This window comes from Perissodus microlepis, chromosome 7 (assembly GCF_051167445.1).
Source record: "Perissodus microlepis isolate ML-2025 ecotype Zambia chromosome 7, ASM5116744v1, whole genome shotgun sequence".
NCBI lineage: Eukaryota > Metazoa > Chordata > Actinopteri > Cichliformes > Cichlidae > Perissodus > Perissodus microlepis.
The window spans coordinates 31,922,163-31,948,492 of NC_140467.1; the positions used below are offsets into that span (position 1 = coordinate 31,922,163).

Sequence of the window (26,330 nt, forward strand, 5' to 3'; positions counted from 1 at the left end):
AGCACTGCAGTTTTTTTTAAGTCAAAAAAGGAAACTAGTATTTCTCAAAATCTGACTTTTATAGTCAGTTTGTATCCTCAGTCACACTCTTTCCCTCCATTGCTGCTGCAGGACTAAGCTTGATCTTTGTGTGCGCTGCAGCGTGAGCGTTTAAGTCTGTCATTACAAAACTAAGAATCTCTATGTTTTACTCATAGATGTAAAAACATATCAGTAGATTTCATCTGAGGAGACACAATGACCTTACTGGACTCCCAAGGCCAACCCATAAAAGTAACATAACACTGTGTTTAGCTATTAAACAAAATCAGTTTTATTTTGTGATTCACAAATGAAATTGTTAAAGAATAAATTAACATCCCGCAAGTCTGGTGACTGCTTATTCCTCAGGCTCAGAGTTAAATATAGTTTTGTATTTTCGAATTATTTGTTGTTATTTTAATTGATCTCTTTAAAATTTAGTTCAGTTCCATTTTAGTTTTTGTTTGACAATGTTGTGTTTTTAGTTTAGTATTTGTTAGTTTCTGTATTTCCAATTATTGCTGTGTGCAATGACGTGTCATAGTTAAGATTAGTACAGGTATTATTAGAATAACACAATTTTTGAACGTGTGTCATAGTATTATAAACATCCAGAGTCTCAGTAAACTTGTCTTTCAGTGACTCATCAGGTAACTTGTAATGTTTTTTAACCAAACTAAAAATTACTTAAAGATCTGTCCTCTATATTTTCATTTTATTTCAGTTTACAAGTTCTCTTTTTTTTATTCAAATCTAGATTTTATTTGTGTTTAACGAAAATCTCTTTTCACACGTGATTTTAGTTTTTAGTTTAGTTATCTACAATAACTTTGCTCAGGCTCAATAAACAAACACTGAAGTTGAAGCGACAGCAGCGGCCTGCTGCGCTTTTCTTTACGGTCCTTTTTGGCCCATTAGACGTCCCGTTGAGCGCTTTTCATGACGTCACCGAGCTATTTAAACTCAAGAGAAATACTTTACTTTGTTTTCTTAGCGTAGCTGTGTTTTCCTAGCAAATACATCTGTCTTAAAGGTAAGCTTAGTTTATAACAGTTGTCGAAATGTTCTTCGTTGTATTTGGACCGAAGCCGCTGTCGTTTAATAGGGCTCAGTAGCTAACTAGCGGCACATTTTATTGTTTTACTTGAATTATGTTTTTCTTATTTCATCGAAACCGTTAACTTTAAACTATGCACGTTAAGCGAAAAGTGGGGGGAAAAAACCCGTAATTTTGCCCTCGTAGTTTAAACATCGATAGTGAGAAGTTTGGTTGTCCCAGGCTGACATGTGTGTTGTGCACGCCAGCGTGCCTGTAGAGTGTCCTTTATTCTTTTAGTGACTATTTAAAGATTGTTTGGAGCCGCAAAACACCTGTGAGCGTTAAAAAATAACGTTAAATAAGAAATACTTACTACCACTAAAGTTTGGAAATTGCTGTGGTACAGCAGCCAAAACATGAAAAGCCACATGGCTCAACATAGCAAACATTATAACAGAACTACATAAAATAAAAAATACAATAAAGGTAATTTATACAAGAGCTTAAAAAAAACCCTCTAAAGACACATTAAGGAGTTAAATCTAGAATAAGTAGCACGTATAGTGCTATGAGGCGGTAACGATACTTTCTGTAGTGTTCATCTTCATCTCCAGTAGGTGGTGTAGAGGGTTATCAGATCAATAGCTCACCTCTTTGTCAGCTGATGAAAGAATCCATGTAATCTGTTGAGAATAGATTCCTTAATGTACATCAAAGTTAAAGAGAATATAGTTGTGATTGCTTGCAACATTATAATATTGTGGTAATGGGTGTAAGGATAGAAAATAGGCCTGGGATGGGAACAAAGAACTGAGGTGCAGGGCAGAAGGACAATCAACCCCCACCCCCAGGGCATGAAGCAAGAGTTACTGAGGCTGAGGAGCAGACAAAGGGCAAACAGACACTACCTTAAAAGGAGGTGGGGGTCAGGGTGTCAGCACCCTTGGCCACTGTACTAGTGTATTTACATTGTGGGGGTGTTTACTGAAGGGGGAAGGAGACCAGAGGTTATAACTGTAACTGTTGTGTGGAGTTCTTTAGATCAGCCTTTAGCATAGGACTGCATAGGAGTGCAGTGTGCTGATCTCCAGATGCATCTGTAAGAATAATGGGAAATAAAAGGATTGTGTAAAACATGGAAACATCTCAGCGTGATCTCTACCAGGACCAAAAGAATCGCAGAGACCGATGTTGTCTCATCAAATCCATGTGACAATAAAAGTGTTTTGATTTTTGAAATGTCTCATGTCCAGGATTCATCACATTGCTTCTCAGTGCTCAGATTAATGTCCCTGTCAATCCAAAAAGTCCTGAAGGTGAGTGAAGTCGCACTTTAGTTAACTGTAAAACCCTTGTTCATCCATACTATTGTCCAAATGCTTAACAATCCTTCTGATGACTGCTATAACACCTCCAGCACCTTCCAGGATTACAGGCCTAGCTTTGAGTGAGTTTAACTTTGCACCTTAAATACTAAACAGTAATATCCACGTATTTGCTGCAAACTATAAATGTATTTTTTTATCATCAAAGTGAAACAGCTGTGGACCACATGGAGCCTATATCTATTTGCATGTGTAGGCTACTTCCAAAGGTAGTAGCTTTAAAATGATTTGAGCCACTTCAGATCCTATCTGGATCCACATCAGCAAGCGATTGAACTAATTGATTTCCAGCCTCCAACCTTTGACTCAGAAATCAATCTCTGTACATGTGGTTTTCCTAATGGCTCTGGAGGAGAGATGGGAGGAGGACTCTTCAAACAACCAATGGTATTCACAGCTGATTATTTCAGCTGACAGTTTGAATGTCCAAATATTTTTGTCATTAGTTTTGTTTTGATTTGGTTTTATGTCCTTTATTTGAGAGTCGGGACCAGTGCAGGTGAGTTCATCATTATGCATTGACAGCCTTTGTCACCATGTACAGATGAAGGACCCACTGCAGGAAAATATGCAGAGATCCATGCTGCGCTGCAGGAAGTGTCGGAAAAGCGTCATAGACTCAGCATGTTTGTTAACGGTAACAGTTTATTTTAAAATCCTAAATGTGTTTTCTTTCATTAACTTCATAGTTTACTTTAGGAGACGTTTTATGGTATTTGATTGGGAAATTAATGTGTGACAGAAGCTAAAACAAAACCCACAAAAAAGCAAATTTGGCCCACTCTTTTAATGCTGCTTCAGTTCATTGAGGTTTATGGACCAGACCTCAAACTAATAGAGCTCTGGTCCACAGATGTACAGAGGAGTTCATGGTCGACCCAATAACTAAAGGTGCTTAGGTCCCATGGCTGCAAAACAAGCCCAAATCATCACCACCTCCACTACTGGATTGTAGAAAGTCGTGTGAAAACATCCTTTCTCACATGGCACTAACTGGCTATCAGTACCTGATAAGCTGTTTTTTCATGTAAATAGTCTCGGCTGTCTGTGTGTTTTTTGCTTTGGAGCAGATTCCGGACACAGATGAAGCCTCTGCTGATGTTTGCAGTATTTGGCACCTCGATGTTGACACATTGCCAGAGTGGATTTTGACCTCAGTTCACCAAGTGAGTGTGACCAGTGTGAACAAAGATAATATGTCAACTTTTTTTTTTTTTTTTTTTTTTTAAAAGCTGTGTTGACTGTTATTGTTCGAAGAGGAGCAAGAAACTGAAAAAAGTTAATCATTAAGCTTTGTTCCATTGGTGTTCCCAGACCCAGTGGACTGCTGGAAAACTGAACTGCCAGAATTGTAGAGCTCGCCTGGGAGGCTTCAACTTCATTAATCGCAGTCAGTGTCCCTGTGGCACTGACGCCTCCATTCACTTCAGCAAAAGCCGCCTGGATTACCACAAGCACTCCATCCTGATCGGCCAGCCTTTAAGGTCGAGGCTCAACAGGGGACAGATGGACGTTTCTCAGAATCACGAGGAGAGGGCTGAGTTTAGCACGACTACACTGGATAGATTTCGGGATTTTAACTGTGCTGCTACAATGCCTCATGAGAGTCCTATGGAGGCCTCAAATCCACAAACTGATGGACGAACTCCTGTAGAAAGAGAAAATGCTCTCTGGAAGAGTGTGCCAGCTTCCTGTGGTCGTGATTTTTACCCTGATGTTGTCTCACATCCTGCAAGCGAGCAGCTTCACACAGATGGTGAAGCCTCTTCATCTGTTTCTGAGGGTACGCAGCCGCCTCTGGATCAGCATCTCCTGCTAACTGAGGAGGGTGTTGAGTCTTCTGTAGAGACTGCAGCTCTCTGCGACGAGGTTTCTGATCCTGCTGTGTTTCTCAGAAGGAGATGGATCTCTGACAGTGTCTCTGAGCATGAAGAAGAACCAGTGGTATATTCATTTTTATTTATTTTTTTTCTCTCTGTTTGGATTTGTTGTAAACGGTCTTTAACCTGCCAGACCACGTGATTACGTGTGAGTACAGAGTAGTAGAAGTAATGGTCAAGTGAATTCTCGACTCTTTTACTGACTTTCATCCCAAAACCACACTATTTCCAGTGTTCAGAATGCATCTGAATTTGGGAGGGGGGGCTGAAACCTTGGTAAGGTTATTTCCCATTTTCAGTCTAACTTAGCAGCCAAGAGAGTTTTAAGGCACGGTTAACCTCATTCTCATATAGCAATGTATGCTGTAGCCTACCATAGCTGGTGGGCAGATAACTTCCAAAGTGAGCAGCAAAGTGGTCCAATGGGATTGTCACCTACAGCAAGAAGGTCCTGGGTTCAAATCCAATGACTAGGACCTCTGTGTGAGGTTTGCATGTTTTCCCCATGTCTGCGTGCTCTGGCTTCCTCCCACACTCCATAGACCAGCATGTTGGGTTAAACTGTGATTCTAACTTGGCTGTAAGTGTGAATGTGGGTGCAGCTGGTTGTTTTTCTCTCCAATTTAGCTCTGTGACACATTGATGACCCTGTGTTCCCAACCTCTTGCCCCCTGATAGACAGCCCAAACTTGTGGTTAAACTGTCTTCTTGCATACCAGTGGAAAAAAAAAATTCACTAGCTGATAGATTCTGTTGTTTGAGCTGCTAAATAAGTGACATATGTGTGTTATTGTCTCAGCCTCAAACCCTTTTGGGCTCCCCACCCTCAAACAGCCTTAGCAAAAGAGTGAAGAACCATATGAAGAGTGTGAGACGGAAACAAAGGAGGAGAGAGAGATGGCTGCAACACCAGAAGGAGAAAGCACTGGTGAGAGAGCAAAGTTCACACTGAGTTAGTGTCAGTATGAAGGATGCAATCAAGTGGCAGCTGCTGTGGCTGAAAAAGGAAGCCAACATAGAAGTGCTGAAAACTGCAGCTTCTCCAATGATTCCTTCATTCTAGCTCAAAAAGCAGGGCAGTCACCATTATCATGGTAAAATACCCCAAAACATTACAGCATAAAAAATCTGTTTGGCACAGAAAGGGGGCTTGGGCCTCTGTGGATAGTTTTCCCTTCATAACAACTCTATTTTAAGACTGAAACTTGAGGCTGTGGCTGGTTTATTTGATGGGGCTGATAGCTCTGCTGGACTTCACCTCAGTGTTTGTATGTTGGTGACTTTTAGATGCATTTTAATAAAATGATCTGATTTGGCTTGCTGTGTATAGATGGAAGACCAAATGCATGAAGGCCGTGCTTCAGTTGTGGTTAGCGAAAATCTGGTGTTTTAGTAGTCTGCTGTTTGGCACTAATCAGCTGAAGTGCGTTTCCCTGTGGTGTGCAAAAGTCTGTGAACTGAAGCGACATGGTAAAGAAGAGTGTGCCAAAATTCCTCCACAATGATGTGAGAGACTGAGTCATACAGAAAATCATTACTTAAAGTTGCTGTTGAAGGTGGTTCTAGATCAGGGGTGTCAAACTCATTTTAGTTCAGGGGCCACATGGAGAAAAGTCTATTCTCAAGTGGGCCGGACTGGTAAAATCATTGTGTATATATAACTTAAAAACAACAACTTAAGATTGTTTTCTTTGTTTTAATACGATCAACATAAAAATAAAGCTAGAGCCTGTGGACAGTATGTTCAAAATAGTACAGGCACAACATAGCTATTAATCATAAAACATCTCAAGTTATTTGAAAATTCTGAGGACAAAGAACACACAAACACACAGTGCCTCAGTGATTCACAGAACTGTTTCACAGATCACAGAACTACATCAGGGTGTCACTTCACAGGCAGCAATGTAGATAAAAATAATGAAATTCTGTTCCCCAAACAAGTACAAGAACCACAGAATAGGTTAAATATATAAGTTAAATATATAAATCAAATATAATCAATTAGAAACAGTCTCACATCAACATAAAAATATATAAACATAAAGCTGGAGCCTGAGGACAGTGTGTCCAAAAGCACAACAATAGCTATTAATTACAAAACACCTCAAGTTATTTGAAAATACACAGTGCCTCAGTGATTCACAGAAGTATATCACAGATCACAGAACTACATCAGGGTGTCTCATGCAGCACTTTCAGTGGGGTTGCATAGTTTATTTGACTCCTGATACCTGGCATCTTTTAGCTTTCACCAGCTCATCAATATCAGGCTTCACATCCTGAGCGGCAGCTAACTTCAGGATGTGATTCAAGTGCGTGAGCCTTGAGCGCAGTTTTGTTTTATTTATGCTCATTACAGAGAAAACTTGCTCACAAAGATACGTGGTTCCGAACATGCACAACAGTTTTGCAGCGAGGGCTGTAAAGTTGGGGTAACCTGGCAAGAGATTCTGATAGAATGTGTTCAAGCCAGCTGCAGCAAATTTGCCCTTCAAATCCGAGTCACACTGCAAGTCTATTATTTCAAGTTGGATCCTGACGGGCAGATCAAAGGGATTCACGGTGAACGGCGAGCAGAAAACTTTGAAGTCTTTCTCCAGTTCACCAAAAATCTGAAATCGTTGCTCAAACTCTAGTAACAGTCCCGTTATTTTATCTTTAAACCGCTTCACATCTGCCACACTTTGGATCGTGCACACATTTTTCAGACAGGGGAAGTGAGCTGCATCACCACCCGCGAGCTGCGTCTCCCACAATAACAGCTTCAACTTGAAAGAACGTATGCTGTCATAATACTGCATGACAACTTTGTTGCTTCCTTGCAGCTGTTTGTTCAAGTTATTCAGGTGCTCTGTAACATCCACCATAAATGCAAGGTCCTGCATCCATTCTGCGGAATGAAATTCTAACACTGGTTTGCCCTTTTCTTCCATAAACTGTTCAATTTCTTCTCGAAAACCAAAGAAACGCCTCAGCACAGCACCTCGGCTCAACCATCTTACCTCAGTGTGGTATGGCAGGCCATAGATGTGGTCTTTCTCTCTGAGAAGACTGTCAAACTGACGGTGATTGAGGCTTCTGGATCGGATGAAATTAACAGTTTGGATGACCACCTTCATGACGTTATCCATTTTCAGTGACTTGCAACACAAAGCCTCCTGGTGCAAAATACAGTGAAAAGTCCAAAAATCACGTCCTCCATTTGCAGATTGCACTTTATCTCTGAACTTTTTTACAACGCCTGCTTTCTTCCCGATCATTGAGGGCGCACCATCTGTAGCCAGGCTGACAGCGCGGGACCAGTCCACTCCGACCCTGTCCAGCAACCCTATCAGTTGCGGTCATTGTATCTGTCATCGGTACCAACTCCACGAACTCCTCGGTGACGGTCAATGTGTCATCAACTCCGCGGATGAAAATTGCCAGTTGTACAACATCTGTAATGTCCGTGCCTTCATCAATTGCAACTGAAAACACAATAAATGACTTTACTTTTTGCTTCAACTGGCTGTCCAAATCCACTGAAAGGTCAGAAATCCTGTCAGCAACTGTGTTTCTTGTCAGGCTGATATTTGCAAAGGCCCGGCACTTTTCAGGGCACACAATCTCCGATGCCTTCATCATACATGTTTTTACAAATTCACCCTCACTAAATGGTTTTGAAGCTAGTGCAATTTCGTTAGCAATGAGGTAGCTAGCTTTCACTGCAGCATCACTGATGTCTCGGCTGTGAGTAAACACAGACTGCTGTTTCTTCAGACCCGCCAACAGTTCATTCACCTTCTCTCTTCTCTGCTGTCCTTGAAAGTTGTCATATTTGTCGGCATGAAGACTCACGACGGAGGTTATATTCTTTCAGCACTGCAACATGCTGGGAACAGACCAAACATACAGCTTTCCCATTCACTTCCGTGAATAAATAGGAGGATGACCATTTTTCTTGGAACACTCTGCACTCTGCATCCACTTTTCTCTTTTTTGACAGAGACATATTGGGGCAATGAGGGTGCCAAAGCACATCAGGTTTAAATTTCGCGGGCAAAACAAAATAGCTCACAATTGCTATTGCACCATCCAATGGACACAATTGGAACAGCAGTTTCTTTATTGAAAAATTGCTGCTCATTTTTATACTTTACAAAATCATCTCATGGGCCGGATTAAACCCGTTTGCGGGCCTGATCCGGCCCGCGGGCCGTACGTTTGACACCCCTGTTCTAGATGCTGTTGAATCATGGAGTGTAGTTTTTCATATGACTGCCTGGAGCCCTGTGAAAACTTTCAGACATAACTGTATCCGTAAGTGTAGCAAAACACTATATAAGAACCAGTGCAGTTACCATATGCATGTAATAATGAGCAGGACTTAAATTATTTTAGATACAAGATTAAAAATGTGATCTGGGCAGTTTCTCCTCCAAAGTATGCTTGTAGAAGCGTTTTTTCCCCTCCGCTGTTTGGGACCAAAAAATAAAAACTCGGATGTTTATGTCCAGGCTGAACGTGTGAGAGTTTTGCTGCTGGATGATGATGATGATGATGAGGATGAGGAAGAGGAGGAGCACCAGGAGAACAGGGAGAACCTCACCTGTGCCGTCTGTCTGGATGTCTACTTCAGTCCTCACAGAAGTCAGGCCTGTGGTCATGTCTTCTGTGAGCCATGTCTTCGCGCACACGCCATGAACAGCGGAAATGACAAGACCACCTGCCCACTCTGCCGGGATGTCATCTTATACACCAACTTACAAACTGGTACGTTTGTTAGCTCGCTCTTTGTGTTCAGAATAGCAAACATTTTCTGGTGAGGATATGCTCTTTAGTTTGTCCCCTGTTCTGTCTTCTTCAGAGCTCGATCAAAGGGCAAAAACCCTTTTCCCAAAACTTTACAAGGCTCGCAAGCGTGAATTTGAGGCTTCGCCGTGTGCATCATGGCCTCTGCCTGAAGGTGAGAAGCTTTGCTGTTTAGTTTAATTTGTTTTTATTTGACTAGGAAGTGTTTCCAGTGTAATACTGTGACAGAAAAGTCTGGATTATCCAGTTTCTGTGAAGGTTGACAAAAGCAAAAATGCATGAAGTAGTTTTCAATCTCAGCTCACATTGCATCAGGACCTTGGTTCTGAGGAAGCAATAAATGGTATTACTTTATTGCCTTGCTTTAGTGTCTGTAGGGTATTTTATCTTTACACAGCTGGTTGTAAACTGTTAAAACAATAACTGAAACTGGAGTTAAAATCGATATAGCTAGGTTTGCAAACCAGGCAGAGCATTCCTCCACTTAAAAGCTTTGTCTCTTATGGTGGATAGATGATTCAATTCAATTTTATTTATACAGCACTAAATCACAACATGAGTCACCTCAAGGTGCTTTATATTGTAAAATAGACGCTACAATAATACTGCCTGTGATAACTGTGACACCCAGAGAAAGAAGCATCAGAACTTATAGTTTTGGAATGGGACCACTTCTGATTTGACAATAGATATTTATGTCTTTGGGAAATATATAATTTTTAATTCTTTAAATGTAACACACTTATGTACACTTCGGGTTGTGATATATGTATGTATTCACTTGAACCCCTTAGCTGTGTGCCTGAGGTGACCATATTGGAGTTACTCCCTCTTACTCACAAACAAGTCCAAGAGAAGATGACACTGTGTGAAACTGAGGAGTGTGTGGAGCAGTCTGAAGCCTGAGCTTCTGGTTTCTCGATCAGGGCATAAAACCATAATTATGTTTGTTTTGAGATCATGATTATTTACCACTATTATGCTCACTTTTTTTCCTTGGGCTTTAATTAAAATTCAAATGAAATATACTCAAAATGTTAATAAATAAATGAACTAAACCTTTCACAGCAGCCTGGCAACGAGTGAATCTGGACTTTCATGGAGAAACAAGAGTAAAAGAAAAGTTTGCTGAAGGACAAAAGGAGTAAATTATTGAACAGAATGCAGTTCAGTTCACTCATTTTGTTTTAATACTTGTTATAAATCCAAATTAATTACTCGGATAACCTCTATTATTTTTACATGTTCAGACATGTCATGTCTAATGTGAGTATCTAGCACTGGAACAGTAATAGAACCTAAAATAAGGAAAAAAACCAGAGTCCCATTAAAAAATGTCTGGTTTTCTAACTTGAATTTTTTATGTAGAGCTCCTTATGTTATTACAGATCAAAAGTAAAGGAAAGAAACTGATGAGAGATTGAAGGATCTGATGGTTGTGAATAGACTCAGGCAGAATTACCAGATGAAGGTTTCTGGCTGAGGAAACGATGTGTAGTGCGCTTATCTGCCGAATGAATTGAATATTTTCATATGTTTGTCTGTTTCATCTAAAAGCTAATCATTGTTTTATAGGTTTAATATTCTTCCACTTTTTAAAATTCTGCTCTTATCAAAGGTTTATTTGTATTTGGAGAAATTTTTTAAACATCTATCACTTTGTAAAATATAAAACTTGTATTTCTGTTGTTTAAAAGAATAACATTTTGAACCTCGGCACAAATAATGACATTACACACAAATTTTGATTGGTCACTAAATGTGGAACATTTCATCTCTTTCTCATTAGGTATCAGAGACGAAGATTTTCCCGTGCTTCATTTTTACGGAGTGCAATTGGGCCACATTTTGTTAAAGATATTTTTTGTCATCAGCTACATCCTGTGCTGTTTCCTGGTTCTAGTGTTCCTCTGTTTTATCCTGTTCTTCTGCTGTTTTAGACCTTATGGTCTAATTCCATCATTTCTTCCAGATTAGGCCTACTGAATCGCATGTCGGATGTTAATAGAGTCCGGGAATACGGGAATACCTCCGAAACAACAGAGGGCATGTGAGACATTTGCAGAAATTGTTGGGAAAAGTTTATAGTATTGAGTGGGATTAGGGTTTAATAACTACCTAATTACTTGAAAAATCTTCAGTCTGATGATTTTTGTCCTGCTAACATAACAAAGCACAGAACTGCAAAACTGAGCTTCTTGTGTCATGTTCACTAAGGTCACTTGACAGCAATTTGAATTTTGAATGCCATATTTCTTAAATTCAAAGGTGCCAAGCTTTGAGACATCACCTGAAGACGACTGTATCAGTGTTTTTCTTTTTTTTTCAACCATCTGCTGAAAACTCAGTTTCATAGGTCTTTAATTTCTGTCCGTCATGTTTCACAACGTATGGATGTGAAAAAATTGAATGTAAGTACATATCCTTGACTTATGTACACTTCATCCAAACTGTGAAGCACTTTGTGTTTTCAAAAGTGCCATCCAAAGATCTTGCTGCTGTTCTATTTTCTGTATTAAATGTACAGAGACACGCTGCTTCTGTGAAATGTAATCCATACCAGGAGTCTCAATAAAGGTTAGCTGGCTGATTTTTGGTTGAAAATGTGTTTTTATTTATGGTTTTTAACTCATTGGAAAATGCTAAACTATAATAACTCTGCTCGGTACACCTGTTTTGGGCACTTTCTCTCATTCTTCTCAGAACCTCTCAAGCTCTGTCAGGTTTGACGGGGAGCGCTGGTGCACAGCTGTTTTCAGATTTATACAGAGATGTTCAGTTGAGTTAGTCTGGGCCCTGACTGGGCCACTTAAGGGCGCTCACAGAGTGGGCCCAAAGCCCCTCCTTTGTCTCTCTTTACCCAGCTAAATCAGCAAACACCTGGTCAGGAGCAGGTTTTAAATTGTGGTTTAAAAATGGCTGAAGCACCATGTAATTAAATGATTAAAATTCTCTGCTGTCGCAATGTCGTTCTTTAGTAAAACCACGATATAAAGCACAAAATGTGCATTGCATAATTGCATGCAATAATGTGGTGATGGAGAAAATCTATACATGTTCTTATACTTGATTCTAATCTAAATCAGTATCTGCTGACAAAATAAAGCCCTAAATCACCACATTAATGTTTTTCTGTCCCAGTATATTTTGCGTTTTACTGTTACGTTTGTTTTATTCATTACAGATTTTTATCATCATCTAGCTGTGAGTCTGATTGGTGCAGGCAGTACTCGGAGAGCATTTTGGTCAGAAGAAGTCACATGACCTTGATATTTGAGCATACATGGCGCCTGCAGCAGAGAGCCTGGTTTAACAGATAAAGTTGATAACCACCATAATGATGCTGGTTATTTCAGACTGGAGTCTGAGGTTGCGTCAAGCTAGCTTAAAGCACAGGAAGCTGTAATCTAGCCATCAAGTGTCTGTATTTTGAAGCCTAGTTTCGTTACATACATGACATAACAGTACAAAAGATGGATGAAGTTACATGATTCATTGGTTTTGTAAGTCATACTTTGAAGCCTTGAGATGAGCATTTATGCTGACAAGGTCTTGGTTTCTTAAAAGAAAGAAGTTACCCCATGTCTGATGTTGGGGTTGTTTCCAGGACTCCTTTTTTAATAAGGTGGCACACTGGGGACTAAAAAAACGTAGCTTTGTACTTTACACAAGTTTTCACCTGTTCTTTTGTAGTGAATATCTTCATTTAAACCAGGGATGTCAAACCAACTTAATGTCATAGGCCACATGCAACCCACTTCGACCAGACCAGTGAAAGGGAGGTGGGCTGCTGCCACCATAGTCCACTTCGCACACGCCCCTGATTGATATGCATAAGTAGGTAATGAGTTTAAATAACGTGCATCTCGTAGAAGAAATCATATCGTTTGTCCTGTATGCACAGAAACGGTTAATTTTCAGTCGGAGGGTGACGACTTGTTTTGCCGTTGGCTCTCTCTGTATCCTCCGCACACGTGAGCGTGGGGCGGAAGACGGAGGAGCCTCCCTGTTGGCCTTCAGGAGGGGCTGAAGGTGACTCTCCGCTCGGCTGGGATGAGGAGGGCGCTGCTGGGATATCTTTTCTGATCCTGTTCCGGGGAACAGTCACGCGCCGCTGCGGGAGGGGGCTTTACGCATTAAGCAGGGGGAAAAAAAAGAAAAGCCCACACCCAGCAGCGTCTGCGTGTCGTCTTCTTCTCCACAGAGGACACAGCAGCCACCAGAAAAGAGAGGGCATCGCTCGCTGCGTCTGGCTCGGCTCCGGTGGTGGGTGTGCATGCATGTGTTCTGCACCGTACGGGCGGAAAAAACGCCCAAGATCCACAGGGAGCATCTTTCCGCTCGGTAAAGCGGCGCAGACGGAGACGGATCGCCGGGAGAGTACTGAGGGGGCTGTGGACGACAGCAGGATGGTGGGTACTGAAATAAGGATCGTAATCATGTCTGTTAATGATTAACTTGAGCTCAGCTCTGCACCAAAGGACAGATTCATGCGTGTAAATCCGACTTTTTTACGCGCAGGTGCAGCAGCATTGGCGCATAATGGATAAAAAGCGTCGCGATGAGCCGCATTAAGAGTGTGTTTGTTGTATTTGTTGCATTTGAAATCACACACAGTAATATCGTGTCCTTCCTGATCGCGTGATGGTTTGTTTTCCTTAAGACTGTGCAGGAATTCAACACCCTCGTAGCGCTGTACCGGGAGCAGGTCATCTCCGTCGGGGAGATCTCCGCCGACTGTCCTTCTCTGCGGGCTCAGATGCACCACACACGGTCCAAAGGATGCTCCATGGCCCGGGCTGCGCACCAGGACCTCGCCGTCATCTCTGTTTCGGGGTTAGACACGAGTTTGAATGATAATATTTTTTTAAGAAGAAACTGTGGCTTCCTCATTTATTGAATTTATTTTGTCTTTTTTTTTTTTTAACGTTTATGAGCTAAAGTTTATTCAGGTAGAACAGGTGAGCATCACAGAGTGTATTTTAAGTTAAATCAGTAAAGCAACAATTTTGAAAAAGGAGTCAGTGATAGATTTTATCCACAGTTAGTCATACATATACACATATTTTATTTTATTAAGTGAAGGTTAAATATGCTAGATACTAGGTGTTCCCAATCAGGGATACATACAAGCGGGATACTAATCAATCAGTTAACTAAACAACTACAACTGATGAATTAGCTTTGAGCAGAAAAGGTAACAGTTAATGCAAAATAAGACTTAGAATATAGACAAAAGAAATTAATTTGTGACTGTAATAGAAAAGTAATGATCAAAATAAAAGGTAGGAATAAAAGGTTGAAAAAGCACGATTAGAAAAATATTACATGCATTAAACAGTTTAATATAAACTTAACAGAAAAACGTGGCTAAATTATGAATGAAAAGTTATAGATTATTCTTGATTTGAGACCTCAAAAAATGAAAAAAAAAACAACAACAAATAAATGGTTTAAATACAGTAAAAATATAAGTAGAACTTATTTAGCTAAAAGTTTGTCTAGCAGTTTAATTGTTACCTATTGGTGTGGAATAACAGATGAAACTATTGACTGTGAGTGTCTGATTCTCCTCCCCTTAATGCTGCAGTCCAGAGGACGGGGAGATCCATCCCGAGATCTGTCGGCTCTTCATCCAGCTGCAGTGCTGCCTGGAGATGTTCATAACGGAGATGCTCAAGTCGATGTGCCTGCTGGGGGTGCTGCAGCTACACAGAAAAAGTACAGTTACAGTAGTGAACACACGGTGTGATGACGCTGAATTGCTGAGTAAAGATAAAAAATAAAAACCGCCTGTGGCCAGGTGTTTGATCGTCTGCAAGTGTAGTATTTAAAAGCTTTAAAAATCAAGTGTTACTCCCAACTGATTTCATTTCGCTTTCAGATAACAAGAATATTATTATTGTTGTTTTAACCATCTTCCAAGTGCAATATGCTGCTACCATGGATATTATGTTTTGGTTTGTTTGGGCTGTGTTTGTATAGTAGGAGTAATTGGATATATATGCCCAATAACACACAGTACAGATGTTTGATGCAGCTTGATGAGATGCAGACTTTACAACCCGAAATCCCCAAAAGACCTGAGTGGATGTTTGTGGTTCAACTTATAAATATTTCTGACGTATATGGAGAAAAAAGTTCTGTGTTTTCCAGGCAGTTGTGCAGCATGTCTTGCATTTTGTGCTAATGGCTCAGTCACACTTGGAGTAAAAGTAGAACACCGGTCTCCTTGTGGCTAGTATATCACCAGGTGGTTGCTTGGTGATTGCAGTGATTATTCTTCACTTCCATCAACCAGTTGCAAGTCGTTGCAGTAACCAATTGCTTGTTCAGAGGTGACAAATTCATCTTCTGGGGGAACACATTTGTGCACAGGTCGCCTCATGGTAGCTGCTGTCTCCAACCAATGTCACTCCGATTTGTGAATGATCACCGTGTAACAGCACTTTGACCGGACCCTTTGTCACTGTGCAGTTAAGTTGCCATCCTGCAGCAACTACATCACTACTTGTACACTACAGTGAATTTCTGCACCAGATACAGTGGCTTGCAAAAGTATTCGGCCCCCTTGAACTCTCCCACATTTTGTCACATTACAGCCACAAATATGAATCAATTTTACTGGAATTCCACGTGAAAGACCAATACAAAGTGGTGTACACGTGAGAAGTGGAACGAAAATCATACATGATTCCAAACATGGTGACTCTGGACGAGCTGCAGAGATCTACAGCTCAGGTGGGGGAATCTGTCCATAGGACAACTATTAGTCGTGCACTGCACAAAATTGGCCTTTATGGAACAGTGGCAAGAAGAAAGCCATTGTTAACAGAAAACCATAAGAAGTCCCGTTTGCAGTTTGCCACAAGCCATGTGGGAGACAAAGCAAACATGTGGAAGAAGGTGCTCTGGTCAGATGAGACCAAAATGGAACTTTTTGGCCAAAATGCAAAACGCTATGTGTGGCGGAAAACTAACACTGCACATCACTCTGAACACACCATCCCCACTGTCAAATGTGGTGGTGGCAGCATCATGTTCTGGGGGTGCTTCTCTTCAGCAGGGACAGGGAAGCTGGTCAGAGTTGATGGGAAGATGGATGGAGCCAAATACAGGGCAATCTTGGAAGAAAACCTCTTGGAGTCTGCAAAAGACTTGAGACTGGGGCGGAGGTTCACCTTCCAGCAGGACAACGACCCTAAACATAAAGCCAGGGCAACAATGGAATGGTTTAAAACAAAACATATCCATGTGTTAGAATGGCCCAGTCAAAGTCCAGATCTAAATCTAATCGAGAATCTGTGGCAAGATCTGAAAACGCTGCCCATCTAATCTGACTGAGCTGGAGCTGTTTTGCAAAGAAGAATGGGCAAGGATTTCAGTCTCTAGATGTGCTAAGCTGGTAGAGACATACCCTAAAAGACTGGCAGCTGTAATTGCAGCAAAAGGTGGTTCTACAAAGTATTGACTCAGGAGGCTGAATAATTACGCACACCCCACTTTTCAGTTATTTATTTGTAAAACATGTTTGGAATCATGTATGATTTTCTGTCCACTTCTCACGTGTACACCACTTTGTATTGGTCTTTCATGTGGAATTCCAATAAAATTGATTCATGTTTGTGGCTGTAATGTGACAAAATGTGGAAAAGTTCAAGGGGGCCGAATACTTTTGCAAGCCACTGTATGCTTTGAAGACAGCAGTCACTGCGAGTGGTTGCAGACATGGTCCTCATCTTTGAAGCAAAGGCACAAGCTCAAGTTCATTGCACACTGTTAAGCTAATTTGTTTGCGCTGCAGTCTCCAACTGCTGTTTTCTATAGTGTGACTGTATCATAAGAGAAAATCAGTTTAGTTTGTTATTATTTAATGATGAACTTAGTTGAAGAGTATATGTAGTGTTTTGATCTTACATTGCCTCTAATTTTAATCTTTCTCCAGATCAAAAATATGTCCACAAACAAATAAGTTTAGATATTACTAAGGAAACAAATTAAATTATAAACAAGCTGCAAATACAGTTTGTTTGTTTTTTTTTACAGTGCAGCCTTTACTAATGTTACGAAATCAGACAACATACAAAACACAGTTAACATATTACAAACACTGAGACCCCCACTCTGCATCCACTGGGCCATTGGCCTCTTATTGTCTTACATTTACAGATAAGCATGTGGAGAGTCTCCTGCAAACCTGCTTCTAAGTTATAACAATTATGAGTTTTTATTAAAGGTACAAGCATCAGCATCAGCAATCCCCAACTGTAGCTTCCTGTCTCCTTTTATGACAGCAGACCCCCAGTGTCAATAAATTCCTTTCCCTCTAAACAATTACACACACTCGCAAGCCTACAGCTAAGCTAAACTGAAACACAGACAAATCCTTCCCTATTCCTCTGATCTAAGCAAATAAAACATTATATTGTAATAATTGTTTTCTTGTACTCACAAATCCCTCTTTTGATCTGCCCCATGGCAGATCGACAATACACTATAGTCACTTCTCCCCTGTAATATTCAACATTTTCCCAAGAACATACTGTAATAGCATAATCAACATATAGCCTGCAAACACAGTTCCCTTCACTCATAAACCCAGTAATCCTGTAGTAGAAAAAAACATCAACCAGTTGTGTCCTGTTATAAACCACATGATCAAATCACTTGAAGAACTGTAATGCTGTAGAAAAGAGAATGCAAATGTTAGCGCTGTGCAGGTGTATACACACTTTCTCACAGTGACCTCTGTGAGCAACACAAGCCCATGAATAACACACCGCTGGTAAATCCACAAACACAGAAAGTGGCATTTAAAAGGTCAAATCGGTACGGCCCAAATCTCATGCAACCTAGGATGTTGCTGTCATCTTTCTGCTCCTGTAAAAAGAAACACACATAGATTCATCCACCCTTTTGTCCTGTCTAGGTGGAGGTTAACCTTGAGTAGTGGTCAAGTCAGTCAAGTCTTGTGAGCTTTTGTCAGCTTTTACCAGTCAGTCAGTTTTGTTTTCTTGTTTTTTTTCACTCATTCATTCATCCATTCTTTCTTTCTTTGCTGATAGTGGAATCGATCGTCGCATTTCGTTTCCACCCTCAGCAAAATGACGTCATTTCAAAAGAAAAAGAAGAATTTAGACTGGATTACCTCGCTGAATCCTTTTTGGGCAGGGACTCATTTTCTAATTGTCCCAAATAAGTGACTTTCTTCCGAGCCCATTGTAATTTTGGAGAAACTCACTTGCAACGGTTTTCTCGACGTGTCGTATAGAGCTTTTAATTCCCATCGGGCAGATCTGCTTAAAGAAAAGAAATTCCCAAACAAAACTCTCAAACAAAACTCCCAGTGCACTGTTCAAAAACCAAAAAAATAAATAAATAAATAAAATAAAAATAACCAATCAAAATGAAAAATAAAAATACAGAAGCCCGGTCTTAGGACTTGTCTCAGAATATTCTTCCTCTATTAGGTGAAAACACACCAAATCTAAAACTTGGTGAAAAAGGAAAGTACCTCAGCCAATTAAATCCCCAAAACCTTCATCAACCAACCAATGATCAGATTGAAATGATCAGTTTCTTCCTTTGTCCCCAGGTGTGTGCCATGGTAAAACCTTCCCCATACATCAGAAACAAAAAACAAAGCAACATTATATTGTAATAATTATGTTCTTGTACTCACACTAACTATCACATTATGTTCTGTTTTTCCCACTGTATAGAAGGAAAATATAAACTTCTGACACTTTTGGGATTTACGGCTTCAGAATTTGGGTTTCTCCATTATTGAACTAATTAAAATATTATTAAGTAAATTATTAAAATACAAAACTTTTATGCAGTTCATTTACATTTAGTCAGGAATTCAGATTGACCTACTGTACTTGACCCTCATCTAGGAATAATTTCTTGTGATCTGCCATTCATTTCTAGTTCACTTGGTAATGAGTTCAAACTGCATTTGTCCAAAAGTGCTATTTTCGGCTTAAAACACATTTAAATACATATAAATATTAAAACATTTGCTGAATACTTGTTTTGTTTGCTTATAGTTATTAAAACTAATTATGCTGAACATCAGTAGTTGATAGCTAAGGGCATAATGCAATAAAATATATCATATACTATTTTTATATGCACAGTTTTCCCCAGCTCACTGGGGCTTTAGGGGTGACTGCACAGGTTTTGTCCAAGTGCAGTAAATGTTCCTGTTACTTCTAAAAACTGTTTGGCTTAATGAAAAACGAATTAAAACTCTAAAAGTTCATTTACTGCAAAACTGGTGATTTTATTTTGGATCTGCCTGAAACCTCACTGTTGGCCACCTGAAATTCTTATATGCAGGAAAACTCCTGATATATTTAAATGTTATATGTAAATAGCTGTTGAATAAACGTCACAACTTTCCCATTTGAGATTGCAGTGGAGCTATCATTTTGTATTGAAACAGTAGGGGGAAGCAGAGTGCTGTATTCACGTTCATTACATTTTAAAAACATAATAAAAAAAAATGTTAAAAGGAAGAAATAATTTTTGTCAAATATTAAAACTAAAGTATTTAATTTTCTTGAAATCATGAATTGCATTCCAGATGTAAGTGTTTTATAGTGTGTGAGATTTCTTTGTCAATCGTGCTTGAGTGCTGCTGTATTTGTGCGGTTCTGAAGGAACAGACTCGGAGCCAAGGGTGGATTTCAGGCTGGACGAGAGCTCAGATGTTCCCATCCTGGAGGACCGATCCTCCTCTCCCATCGACTTTCCTCAGGAGCAGTGGCTGGTGGGAAATGATATTGAAAACATAGAGAGGTACACGCACTGCACTTGCTTTTAAATTTATATTCTGAAAATGTTTTACCAGTATAAACTCTGTTTTTGTCCAGGATTATCTAAACTACTCATAAAACACTGCTGGTTCTTTGTGTGCAGAGATATGCGAGAGATGCGAAATCTACTCAGCAAACTCAGGGAGACGATGCCCTTGCCACTGAAAAATCAAGGTATGTAATATTTGTTATAGGTAAAATATATGTAAGAGAGTTGATAAAGAAGAATGGAAATCAGAAAAGTCCTTAAAACGTTTCTCCAGAAGGCATTTGGTTTGTTTATGTGGGCAGCTGAAAATTTCAGAAGGTGGAGATTTTGGAGCAGGGTCGCTTCTTATTTTGGTCGGCACCCTCTCAGTCCATGGTGATATAAAACTGGCTTCACTGTGGACAGTGACTCTGGTGTTCTAGCAAATTCCAGTTCATGGTAGGTTTGAGCCTTGTTGGTTCCTGGGTTTTTTAAAAGTCATCAATGGTTAGATTTTCTAAAGCCTCCAATTAGAGTCCAGAGTAGGTGAAGAAGCCTAGTTCCCCCTCAGACCATTGGAATTACAATATAAAGAAAGTTTATTATGAATTGTGTTATTACTGGGGTCCAACATGTTGTCTACCAAAGCTTAAAAGTGAGACATCTTTGATTTTTGTGTTTGTTTGTTTGTTTTGGGGAATTTTCTTCCCAATCTTTGTGTTTTTACATAGCGGAAGCTAACAAATGTACATATTCAGGCTATGCACAGGCAAAGTCAGTTTTCAGCTATCTCTAGTGTGCTTGTGTCAAACTGCCATGGTTGAATGTGTCACAATGTGAGGCTGGTGAGTCTCTGTATACCTGTGTGGTGTAGGTTAAACAATTCATCTACAGCCTTATGGCGCATAAACATAACTGGCTCCTACGATATTTGCATTCCTCTTACTGTAGAAGCTAAAGGATTTAGAATTTATTCAACTATGTGTGTGTAGGCTTAAAATAAGCTTTATACCAGGAAAGAATGAGCTGTTTAGCACACTTCCTGAATTTTGCCTTTTAGATTTCATCAGCCTCTTTGTTTTTCCCCCCTGATATGTGTATATGTTGACGCTGACAGTGTTTTTCTAGGGGAGTTTTACTGAAGTTTAACCTCCGGCAGATGATGGTTTTGTAATGGCTTTGGTGGTGTTTTCAGCAAGGGCGGGTCAAATGTTCCATTGACAAACACTTTAAAGCTGCCATAACGGTTACTCAAGATGGATGTTGGTTCCTAGTTGTTTAGAAATGGTTCCAGATACCTGGGAACTTGAATGTGACATCACTCCCGCCTAGCGCCTACAACTGGTAGTTCCTCTGGAAACTAGCAGAATGAGAGCAAACAGGAGTTGTTTTTGGTCTTAGCAAGACAGAGCCATTCAGGTATCACTAGCAATACAGCATAATACTTGTGGTTTTGCACTGCTGCAGTAAAATCATGGATAAAGCCTGGTCAGTGCTCTCTGAATGGCTTATTTAGGGAGCCACAAATACACAACAGTGGCAGTACAGATCAAAGGTTTTCTTTTCTTGGAGGGCAACTCAGGGTTGCCGGCGTTGCTTCGACTTTCCAAGTGGGAAATGCGAGTTGGTGTTCTAGATTCAAATTCCAACTGGCAACTTGGAAATTCTGATTTCTGACTTATTCAGGAACGTAGAACAAGAGACTTTGCCAATTTGTTTAAGTCTACACTTCTCTTTCTTAGATATTCATTGAATTCCTTGGACATTCCCAATCAATACTCTCTTGACTGAGTATTGGTCAATCAAGTGAGTGCTGTCCTTTTTTATGCTGGCAAAGAGAATCTAATAGTTGTAGTTGGTCATGATCACTGACTGACTGATAGCGGTGTCCTACGACAACAGCTTCCGGACACCTATAATGCCGTGCTGAGATGCATTCCCAGGTGATTTAACCACCATTCAAACACTGACCCATGTGACCTTACCAACATGATGGGAGGGTTGGGCACCAACTCACAAATCTCCTGACAATATGCGAACATGCCCTGCCATGTCTGTGTATGTCGGAGCGACCTCCAAGGTGGCAGTCGGACTAGAGTTTGAAGTTGGAATTTTTGAGTTCCCAGTTTACTTTTTCAACTGGAATGCCACCTGTCAATTCAGATAGCCCCACCAACCCCAACATAGCAATTCAAGCTGGTGCAGTACATGTAAACAGTAGTAAAACTGTAAAAATTGTAGTCTGTCACTGTCTTGTATTTATGATTTGCCACGTGGAGAGCATTGACCAGGCAAAACCAAATCCCGTTTTTTCTTTTTTGTGATGTAACTCCCAAGTTCTGATATTTAGGAGGTGACCTCTGACGGTGGACTTTCTCTGGCTGTGATGGAAACAAGATAACATGTTTGTTTATTGCAGATGACAGCAGCTTGTTGAATCTGACTCCTCACCCACTGATAAGGCAGAGGAAGAGACGCTTCCCTGGACTCTGCTGCATGGTGTCCGGCTAAGAGTGTGACAGTAAAGGACTTTCATTTTAATTTGTTTTATTCAATAATGTCTATTTATTTAGAGGCACTTTAATATTATTTAATCCCGTCTTTCATTTTTTTAACCAATATCTGAAATTGTAATCTTGCAGTATCTGTTACCAGGCTCTATTTGTCCTCGTCATCTTGATATTTACTGTTTCAGACTTCTCAGCTCATGTGTTCAGGCAGCTTTGGTGCTTGAAGTTTCAGGATTGATTTTTCAAATGTATCTTATTAAGACATTTATCTTCTAAGCTCTATATACCTGAGAGCGCGTAGGCTAACTGTTGGTAATATTGCTTTGCCATTCTCAGATTCAGGTTCCATCTTGTTGGGCTTTAAATACAGAGATATTTTTCTGGTGCTATTTATGACATACAGAACCACTGGGTGATGTATTAGAGCACCAGCAGGTCAGCCCAAAACAAAGGGCCCACCGTCAGCCACACCCTGCTCCGTTTAGATTTTTTTTCTAACAACCTGAAAGTGTGCACTTAAAAATAAACAGAAAGGAAATCCAGCAACAGCCACTATCAGATGCTAACAAGGTAAAACACAAAGATGAAATAATGTTAGCTTCAGTTCACCAGTCTCTTCTCTGCTCACTCTGTTCCTGTTTCACCAACACTGCACAGAGCAGATGCACATGGTGAAACAGAGAGCAGAGGAGAAACCAGAAACAACATGTCCTAAACAACATGTCCTAAATTAAGTAAATGTCATGAATAAAATCTTTTTTTTTTTTTATTTGGTTCATTAGAGCACTTAATACTGCACTTTGGCCAGTATTCACCTTGTGCTGCCATCAGAGTGTTGGCAAATTAATAACTTTGACCAATAGCAGTTGGTAAAGATTGTTGCATAGAATCAATTTACACTTGCTAAATAGCGTGTACGTTATTTTTCAGTTCTTAAATTATAGCATGATGTTATGCTGAAAGACTTTAAAACAGTTTCATGCTGTAAAATTATTTTTATAATTAGTGTTGTAGAATTAAAGAAGTATTTTCCTGGGGAAAAAGGACACAATTGAAAATTTAGCTATCTACTATAAGCCCAAAATTTGGAAATTGTTTTAACCCCCTTTTTATTTTTGCAATAATGTGGAAACCATTAAATGTAACACAGGATATGAACCCTTATCACCCAGATGAAAGTCCCTTAATTGACCTAGCTGGCTAAAAGTGCACTAGTTCTCCTAAAAAAGACCCATAATTAGCCAAAGTCATCAATGGTTAGATTTTCTAAAGCCTCCAATTAGAGTCCAGAGTAGGTGAAGAAGCCTAGTTCCCCCTCAGACCATTGGAATTACAATATAAAGAAAGTTTATTATGAATTGTGTTATTACTGGGGTCCAACATGTTGTCTACCAAAGCTTAAAAGTGAGACATCTTTGATTTTTGTGCTTGTTTGTTTGTTTGTTTTGGGGAATTTTCTTCCCAATCTTTGTGTTTTTACATAGCGGAAGCTAACAAATGTACATATTCAGGCTATGCACAGGCAAAGTCAGTTTTCAGCTATCTCTAGTGTGCTTGTGTCAAACTGCCATGGTTGAATGTGTCACAATGTGAGGCTGGTGAGTCTCTGTATACCTGTGTGGTGTAGGTTAAACAATTCATCTACAGCCTTATGGCGCATAAACATAACTGGCTCCTACGATATTTGCATTCCTCTTACTGTAGAAGCTAAAGGATTTAGAATTTATTCAACTATGTGTGTGTAGGCTTAAAATAAGCTTTATACCAGGAAAGAATGAGCTGTTTAGCACACAACCTGAATTTTGCCTTTTAGATTTCATCAGCCTCTTTGTTTTTCCCCCCTGATATGTGTATATGTTGACGCTGACAGTGTTTTTCTAGGGGAGTTTTACTGAAGTTTAACCTCCGGCAGATGGTTTTGTAATGGCTTTGGTGGTGTTTTCAGCAAGGGCGGGTCAAATGTTCCATTGACAAACACTTTAAAGCTGCCATAACGGTTACTCAAGACCCCTGGAAGATGAATACTAACCATTTTCCTGACTTTACCACTGTTTTCAGTTTTACAGTTCCATTAATATCAAGAAAAGTCCAAATCAAACATATTAAAATGTACAAACTATCTAAATAGGAAGGATGCAACAAGAAATGTAATGTCTGGAAGTGTGTCCAGGGGATAAAGCCAGTTGATGTCAATGAACGTTTCTGGTCCCATTCAGTCCCATTCTCTGGCAAAGTCACTATTACCCTATAGTAACACTGTCACATTAGAATAAAGTGTTACTCTAGTTTTAAGAAAATCCATTCATCTATTTTCCAACACTTATCTGTGTTTGGGTCACGTGAGCAGCGGTCTAAGAAGAGATGCTCAGACTTCTGTCCCCCCAGCTACTTCCTTCAGCTTTTCTGAGGGGACACAGATTCATTCCCAAGCTGGAAGAGACATCTCTCCAGCATGTTGTCAGTATTGCCCTAGGCATAGGGTAGGGACGTAAAGCAGCCAGGAAATAAACAGCTTTGCTTTCAAAGTAAAGAAATGCATCATAAATTAAAAAATTAAAAGTAAATCATTTTGTCATTTTAGTCAAAGGAGCTTGCAAAGAAAAGCGTCTGGACTTCTTTAAGTTTACTTGAAGACGTTTCACCTCTCATCCGAGAAGCTTCTTCAGTTCTAAGGTCAAATGGTGGAGAGTCCCAGATATAAACCTAGTGGGAGTATCGCCCCACAGAGGGACAAAAGGACCCCCTGATGATCTTCTAATCGCCTGAGCCAAGGTGTGAAACTGGGTGTGGGTCCCAATCAGCCAGAGTTTCGGGTGTGATCATTGTGAAACCTGGCCCCACCTTATCATGCGAATTCCTGAGGTCAGATGGCCCAGGATGTGAGTGGGCGTTAAGGCGTCTGGGAAGGGATCTCAAAACTGGATTATAGATGGCAGAGAGTTGGTGTCGTAAACTCCCGCCTCTGTTCAAAGATGGTCGCTCACAGTGGACATAGATGGCTTCTTTCACTCCTCTTTCAAACCATCTGTCCTCTCTGTCCAAAATGTGAACATTGGCATCCTCGAAAGAGTGTCCTTTATCCTTAAGATGCAGATGGACTGCTGAGTCTTGTCCTGTTCAGGGAGATCATCAGGGGGTCCTTTTGTCCCTCTGTGGGGCGATACTCCCACTAGGTTTATATCTGGGACTCTCCACCATTTGACCTTAGAACTGAAGAAGCTTCTCGGATGAGAGGTGAAACGTCTTCAAGTAAACTTAAAGAAGTCCAGACGCTTTTCTTTGCAAGCTCCTTTGACTACGATGACCTGGATGACTGAGAACCTTCACAGACATTTTGTCATTTTGCCCTTCATCCTAGTAAAACAACAAGAGTACTGAATCCAGTTTTGTGTAAGAATGATGTCTTTTAATATCTTGAAAAAATATCAAGCTTCCTTTCATAATATTATAGTTATAGTTATTTTCCTAGCTGTTGCACTAAACTAAGCTAAGCTGTCAAGGATGTATTTCATTCAGTAATCTGGGATGTTATGCACACTGAAGCCTCTAGGGGACACTAGCATTATCAGTCTAAAAGAATAGTTTTGACGGGAAGAAAATATTAAAAAAGCCGCACACACAAACACGCAGACAAAATCCATATGAAGCATTCTACCAGAGCCATTTTCCTCGCTGAATGTAACGGTCACCTGTGTTGTAAATTAGTGTTTGTGCTATTTATTACTTTAATGTAACATTGGTGGTGTTTCAATTGAGGAATGCGTCGTTTTATTTTTGTCAGGCATGTGTTTGACTTGTGTGTAGTTACCGTGTCCTGCAATGTAGAGAAACACAGCTAAACTTATGTACAGCCAATAGGACATTTTATAATATGAATAAAGTTTTATATACAAGATATTTTTTTGTTTAA

At 40.0% G+C, this 26,330-nt stretch overlaps 2 protein-coding genes across 6 annotated transcripts; both read left to right on the forward strand.

The window, feature by feature from the left end:
- The first annotated feature begins 947 nt into the window (after positions 1-947).
- On the forward strand, positions 948-12,212 carry LOC146383431 (E3 ubiquitin-protein ligase RNF180-like). 5 transcript variants are annotated; one of them, XM_084934671.1, is made up of 9 exons: positions 948-1,054; positions 2,314-2,376; positions 2,478-3,082; positions 3,516-3,611; positions 3,760-4,389; positions 5,125-5,253; positions 8,825-9,080; positions 9,175-9,273; positions 10,909-12,210. In XM_084934671.1, exons 3-9 carry the CDS (start codon positions 2,990-2,992, stop codon positions 11,094-11,096), a joined length of 1,491 nt encoding a protein of 496 aa, XP_084790797.1. In that variant the 5' UTR covers positions 948-1,054; positions 2,314-2,376; positions 2,478-2,989; the 3' UTR covers positions 11,097-12,210. The 5 variants fall into 5 exon arrangements, with proteins under 5 accessions (XP_084790797.1, XP_084790796.1, XP_084790795.1 ...); XM_084934670.1 differs by having other exon boundaries at positions 2,990-3,082; XM_084934669.1 differs by having other exon boundaries at positions 948-2,376; positions 2,990-3,082.
- A 786-nt stretch (positions 12,213-12,998) lies between these two features.
- On the forward strand, positions 12,999-26,315 carry LOC146383432 (regulator of G-protein signaling 7-binding protein B-like). Its single transcript, XM_084934678.1, has 6 exons — positions 12,999-13,531; positions 13,783-13,955; positions 14,710-14,840; positions 19,787-19,925; positions 20,046-20,116; positions 22,330-26,315. The coding sequence occupies exons 1-6, from the start codon at positions 13,400-13,402 to the stop codon at positions 22,419-22,421; spliced, it is 738 nt and encodes a 245-aa protein (XP_084790804.1). The 5' UTR covers positions 12,999-13,399; the 3' UTR covers positions 22,422-26,315.
- The last annotated feature ends 15 nt before the right edge of the window (positions 26,316-26,330 follow it).